At 39.2% G+C, this 6,999-nt stretch overlaps 1 protein-coding gene across 1 annotated transcript in view; it reads left to right on the top strand.

Annotated features, from left to right (window-relative positions):
- The window catches only part of Anln (anillin actin binding protein), a 59,633-nt gene that overhangs the window by 12,425 nt on the left and 40,209 nt on the right, over nucleotides 1–6,999 (top strand). The window contains exons 4-6 of the mRNA XM_005346952.3: nucleotides 863–1,248; nucleotides 3,097–3,319; nucleotides 6,160–6,350. Of these exons, the coding sequence (XP_005347009.1) occupies nucleotides 863–1,248; nucleotides 3,097–3,319; nucleotides 6,160–6,350 (800 nt within the window). The remainder of the gene's footprint in view (nucleotides 1–862; nucleotides 1,249–3,096; nucleotides 3,320–6,159; nucleotides 6,351–6,999) is intronic.

Below are 6,999 nucleotides of genomic sequence, written 5' to 3'. Positions count from 1 at the left end.
TGTCAGCAGGGGAGAAAGTCACCATCAGCTGCAAGTCCAGTCAGAGTCTTTTATACAGTGGCAATAACTACTTGGCTTGGTACCAGCAGAAACTAGGGCAGGCTCCTAAACTACTGATCTATGATGCATCTACTCAGCACACTGGGGTCCCTGATCACTTCACAGGCAGTGGATCTGGGACAGATTTCACTCTTACCATCAGCAGTGTTGAGTCTGAAGATCTGGCAGATTACTACTGTCAGCAGTACCACAGCTTTCCTCCCACAGTGCTTCAGCCTCCAACAAAAACCTCTCTGAGATTCTCACCAGCTGGCTGTACGACATAGCCCTGGACCTGCATGTGTCCCCCTGCTGACTGAGACTATGTGTTCAAACAGTGGTGAAAAAGTTTGAAAAGCCCACCAAAAACAATGGGTTCAATCCATCTTATGTCTTTAGATATGAAATAACTTCAAATGAAAATGTAAAAAATAGGGCTGGAGAGATGGCTCAGTGGTTAAGAGCACTGCCTGCTCTTCCAAAGGTCCTGAGTTCAATTCCCGGCAACCACATGGTGGCTCATAACCATCTGTAATGTGGTCTGGTGTCCTCTTCTGGCCTGCGGACATACACACAGACATACACACAGACAGAATATTGTATACATAATAAATAAATAAATATTTAAAAAATAAATATTTATAAAAAAAGAGTGTTTTAATTTGGATTAAGTACAATTTGATTTGAAAAACATGTCACATTTAAGTAATGTAATATTTCATGCATACAATTAATCTCTTAAAAATTCTGTATGAGTTGAATGTGTGATTATACATAAAAAACTGTTGAATATGGCTTTTTATTTTTCTGAAAACATTTTCAGATGATGTATCGGAAGGCTCACACTTCTCACCAATGCCATCTGAGGAAAAGGCTGCTTCTCCTTCCAAGCCACCCCTTTCAAATACCTCAGCTACCCCAGTTGGGAGAAGGGGCCGTCTGGCCAACCTTGCTGCGACGATTTGCTCCTGGGAAGATGATGTAAGCCACTCATCTGCAAAGCAAAATAGTGTACAAGAGCAGCCTGGTACCACTTGTTTATCCAAATCTTCCTCTGCAAGTGGAGCATCTGCTAGCATCAATAGTAGCAGTGTTCAACAGGAAGCTACATGCTGTTCCCAAAAGGATAGCAATGCCTCTGTCAGTAAAGCTCCATCTTCAAGTGCTGCCGATAGATCATTGCTTAAAGCCTCAGCATCCAGCTCTGTGGTGAGTCAATACCATTTTGGTCTTTTGAAACTTTTATTATAAATAGTAATATTACTATGTATTAGTATATGTCCTGCATATTTATGTGTTTTTTGAATGTTTTATACAAAGTGAAAACTATAAATTTGGTAATTAAGATAGATTAACATTAACATTAAAATTAACATTTTGTGACTGAAATTATATTAATTAAATTTTTAAAATCAAGAGTATATAATAATGGAATATGATGGGGCCTCTTTGGGGCCATTTGGGGAAAAACTAAAATTAATCCCTCCATTAAAATACCTCTATAAGTATATATAAATATGAAATACTGAATATTTCTGGGTAGAGAGTATAACCCTGTATTTGTAGTTGCCTCCAAGGAAGGCCCATTGACAAACAGGAATGTAGCAGTGACATTTTCTCTATTTAACACTTGAAGTGTTTGGAACTTTTACTTTATGCATATAATGTTATCTCAGTAATTTAACAAAAAGGAAAAAGAGTGTTGATATTATTGCTGAAGATGACCTGTCAGTGTAGACAGTTTTGGATCAATCTGCCTTCAATCCCACCTCTGAAATATAGTGAGAAATGTGACTAGGTACAAGTTACTTAATATTGTAAAAGCTTATTTTCTTTATTATATAAAATCAGCGTACGGGGTTATTAGAAAATTAAGTTGATCTGCTTAAAATACATAGCATAGTTCCTGGCTGAATCCTAGTTATTTTTTATAATCAACTTTCAAGTCTATGATACGGTGTTTGAACAGTTCTAATCTCAAAAATTCAAATCCAAAGTGATTCAAAATTCTGAATGAAGCCTTCTGAGTGCTTGATACTACAAGTGGGAAGTTCCACGAGAAACTTTGCTTCATTTCATGCATTTTGTTATTTGTGGTACTGGGAATTGAACCCAAGGCTTCCTGAATGCTGAGCAAACACTGTTTCATTGAGCTGTGCTCCCACCCTTTTTGCATGAAAAAAATTTTTTTTTTTCTTTTCTGATGTTTTGAGACAGGGTTTCTCTGTGTAGCCTGGCTGTCATGGAACTCATTCTGTAGACCAGGCTGACCCTAAACTCAGAAATCTACCTGTCTCTGCCTCCCAAATGCTGGGATTAAAGGTGTGCACCACCACTGCCAGGCTGAAAGTATTGTTTTGTTTGAGTTTGTTTGGTTTTTTGAGACAGGGTTTCTCTGTAGTTTTGGAGCCTGCCCTGGAACTAGCTCTTGTAGACCAGGTTGGCCTCGAATTCAAAGAGATCCACCTGCCTCTGCCTCCCGAGTGCTGGGATTAAAGGCGTGCGCCACCACCGCCCAGCGAAATATTTATTTTTAAGATAATCTAAAATTGTTTCCAGGCAGTATCTAAGGTGTATATGTAACAGAATTTAATTATGTCTTTAAGCTTGGGTCCCATCCCAATGATACTTCATTGTTAAATATTTCAAAAGAAATTCAAAGTCTTAAACACTTCTATCCCAAGTACTTTTGAGTCATGAATACTCGAGTCATATCTTATTGAATTGATATTAATTTAGTTAAAAATAATTTGATGTAACATAATTTGAAAGTTTAATTAAAGTACTAATCCAATAATTTGAAATTTTTCTAATAAAACTGTGAGTGACCCTACCTCTGATATCTACTTAGATGTCAATATATTGTGAGACTAAATTGCCTACAATTTAAACAGCAGCATTTTATAAGCTGATTAAAAAACATTCAAGTTAGTATGATATATTAGAGAATAGAAGAACAGTATTTTTGGTGAGTTGTTTAGTGGCTGCCAAGGAAGTGGGTCTTTAGTTGTTTGTAGCTCTAACTATGATAGAATTGCTGTTTACCCTGTGTTTCAGAAAGCCACCTCTTCCCCTGTGAAATCTGAGGCTCTCACCCCCAGTACTAAGAGCTGTGAGGCACAAATTCCTGAGATACTTCACAGAAGCGTTAGTCCTCTGAAATCAGAGGCATTGAAGCCAAGGGAGAAAGCAGCTTTACCCCAGGCAGTTCAGACCAAAGAGGAAGCAAACAGGGACATTTGTCTGCAGTCCCAACCCAGAGACAAACCTGCAACACCAGGTTACGTATGCTCATTTTTAACATTTTATTTTATGTTCACTTATTGTTTTCCATTTTGTGAGTCAAGATCTTTATATGTATCTCAGGCTGGCCTGGGACTTACAGTAGCCCAGGCTGGTCTCCATCTGTAGATCCCCATAGTCTCCAGGGTCTGGGGAGTTGCTATGCCAACAAAGATGACCTTGACATAATGATGTTTTATCTTCCCAACCACTGAATTGAAGCTTTCTTACTGGGCTCTGATAGAAAACATTCATTAGAGAACACTAGCTGTTTGCTGGTAAGAAGCATTTAATCTCTTATGTTGCAACAGTTCACACAGGATGATCAGGCTACCTCTGTTTTCTGATCTAGTAAAGCACATAAAATTGAACCTACATCTTGGGGGACTAGTGGAGATCCAGTCTTCAGGATGTAGAACACTGCTTTCCAGTCTTTACTCTGACGAGAGTAAATCTAATCCTACCTTGGCTAAGCTGTGGGGGCTATCAAACTCCTAGGATCCACTTGTCTCTGCTCCACCCCACCACTAGAGACACTAGTGTGCATATAGAGTATTGCATGCCCATTATATTTACATATATGTATACTTTGTATATATAAGTAAAGTTTGTATTTCTTATAGTAGTAAGCTGATGTTCTATAAAATGCTATATTTATCTCGTGACTTACCTTCTGGTGTGCTACACATTACTGACTGAGAAACAGAAGACTAAAACAGTTAGCATAAAATACATGGTGACAGACTTTGCAGTGCACTGTGTCACTTTGTGTGTGATGCATACGTCTGAGTATGTTGGAGTGCCTGCATGCACATGTGGAAGTGAGAGGAGGGCATTGTTAGTCTTCCTCTCATGAGCTAGGCTAGCTAGCCAGTGAGCACCCAGGAACCATATATCTCTACCTTCCAAAGGCTACACAGATGCTGAGGATTTAAATTCAGGTCCTCATGCTTGCAGGGCCAGTGGTCTTACCTACTGAGCCATCTCCCTGTCCACTCCCCACCTTTTCTTGAGTGTATTTCTTTTTTGATACAGGAGCTAATGTGCCCCAGGCTTGCCCTAGGCTTACTCTGTAGGTAAGGATGACTTTGGACTTTTGATCTTCTTATTGCAGGCATGCACCCCCATACCCAGTTTATGCAGTGCTGGGGATTAAACAATGGGACTTTGTGCCCTTTAAGTGTATATTCTACCAACTGCCATATCCCTAGCCTGTGTTTAACTTCCTGAAAACACAGTCTTTCTCAAGTAGAGTAAGCAGAAAGCCACTGACAATTTCTAGATGCACTAAGATGAGGATTAGAAATGGGAGGTCAATGATAGAGCTCTTGGATACACAGGCTCTGGGTCTAATGTCCAGCACTCACGAAGCTGCAGGCGGGGTGATGACAACAGTGACAACAGAAAAGAAATAATTACAGGATCCTTTGGAGTCACAATGATTTTTGTTTCGTTGGTTGGTTTTGGTTTTCAAGACAAGGTTTTTCTGTGTAACAGTCCTGGCTGCCTCTACTTCCCATGAGCTGGGATTAAAGATATATACCTGAAGTGGTAGTAAAAGACATGTAGTCCTCAAACTATGGCCATATGTTGAATTCTGCTGTTTGTTTTCGTTTCCTCTTCAAATAAAGTTTATTATAATAGCCACATCTGTTTATTTCTTTCCTGTGACTTCTTTCAGTCTTTACTTTCATGTCTGTAGCAAGAAAGTATTGTCAGCCTCCGATATATTAACTCTACTTTAAATAACAACCTTTTGGTAGAGGTGGCAATATATATAAGTGTGTGTGTTGTTCTCTTTTACACTTGATCTTAGCCAAAAGGCTGAGAAGCGATGTGTTATCTTCTTTTTAAAATAATATTATGCAAAAGGTGTGTTTGTGTGTGTGTGCTTTGTACTGTTTCACATAGTAGTCTTTTACCACTATTAGTTGCGTAACTCATACTTTATAAAAAGAAATAATTTATGTGCCTATTTGAATGCTGTGGCCTGCATGAGTGTCAGAGGACAGCTGTCTGGAGATGCTTTCTTTTTTTGTTTTTGCTTTTTAGAGACAGGGTTTCACTGTAGTTTTAGAGCCTGTCCTGGAACTAGCTCTTGTAGACCAGGCTGGCCTCGAACTCACAGAAATCCACCTGCCTCTGCCTCCCGAGTACTGGGATTAAAGGCGTGTGCCACCACCGCCTGGCTTTGGAGTTGCTTTTTATCATGTTATTTTGAGGCAGGGCCTCTTGTTTATTTCTCTGTTGTGCTCTTGAATTTCCAGCCATTTCTCCTCCTCCCATTTGACTGTAGAGTGCTGAGTCTGGGATTTCAGATGAATGGTTTTAGTGAACCACTAAATCTATAAGGATTCTGAGGATCAATGCAGGCTCTCAGGGCTTTGCGGCAAGCACTTTTAACAGCTAAGACAGCTTCTCGTCCCCTCCCCCCTTTTTAATTAACTAAATCCTATACATTTTAGGACATAGGGGCTGAAGAGATGACTCATCATTTAAGATGATATGTACAGCTGTTTCAGAGCAAATTGAGTTCAATTCTCAGCCCTAATGTCAGGCAGTTCAAAAGTGCCTGTAACTCCAGCTCCAGGGGAATTGACATCTGACTTATTTATGTTATGACTTCTACTAATGGGCACCCCTATACAGAGACACATACATACATATAATTAAAAAATTTAGAGCATGTTATTAATAGATTCTTTGAACATTTTAGTTTCTTTTTTGAATGACTATTTCTAGAAACAAAGCATTTTGTACCTAATGGATTTTAGAATTTTGCCTTGGAAATGATAATTGCTAGTGTTTTGACTAGATTTCAAAACTATGTTTTTATAGGAGGAAGAGGAATTAAGCCTTTCCTGGAACGTTTTGGAGAGCGTTGTCAAGAACACAGCAAAGAAAGTCCAAGTTACAGAGCATCCCATAGAACCCCCAATATCACTCCAAACACAAAGGCCATCCAGGAAAGGTTATTCAAGCAAAACACATGTTCTTCTACTACCCATGTAGCACAGCAGCTCAAACAGGTAAGGCTTTCTGCATTAATTCTTATTATATGACCTTAGCATGGAACCTAAGAAATAAATATGAGTCTCTTTTAAAAAAGATGTGCTTATTTTAAGTGTCAGGGTGTTTTGCCTGCATGTATGTGTGTGCACCACATCCATGTAGTGCCTGCAGAGGCCAGAAGAGGTCACCAGATCCCCTGGAACTGGGATGGGTGCGAGCCTCCTTTGAGTTATTGGAACTGAACCTGGGTCCTCTGTAAAAGCAGGCAGTGCTCTTACCCACTGAGCCATCTTTCCAGCCCAAATATGGGTCTTTTTGGCTGAGCTAGAGAGAATCCTTTTGAGGACATGCTCTAGTTATAAGACATATCTCGTTCTGTAGCCTAGGCTACCTTGGAATTCACTAGGCAGCCCAGGCTAGCCCTATGTTCTTGGTAGTCCTTCTACCTCAGCTTTCCATGTGCTGGGATTATAGATTTGATCACTATCCCTGACTTTAATAAGCAACACTTTGGCTCACTGTACCTTTTAGTGCAAATTGGACATGAAAAACTGTATCATTATTAACTTAACTCCTTTCCATCAATGCTAAAATATTCCTAAGTCACAGAAAACAAAACACAACAATTCAAAAACACTTTGCCTTTTTTTTTTTTTTTTTTTTTTT

The sequence above is a fragment of the Microtus ochrogaster genome, chromosome 5 (genome assembly GCF_000317375.1).
Source record: "Microtus ochrogaster isolate Prairie Vole_2 chromosome 5, MicOch1.0, whole genome shotgun sequence".
In the NCBI taxonomy this organism is placed as follows: Eukaryota; Metazoa; Chordata; class Mammalia; order Rodentia; family Cricetidae; genus Microtus; species Microtus ochrogaster.
Note: the sequence above shows the minus strand (reverse complement) of the source record. Positions and strands in the feature narration are given on the sequence as shown.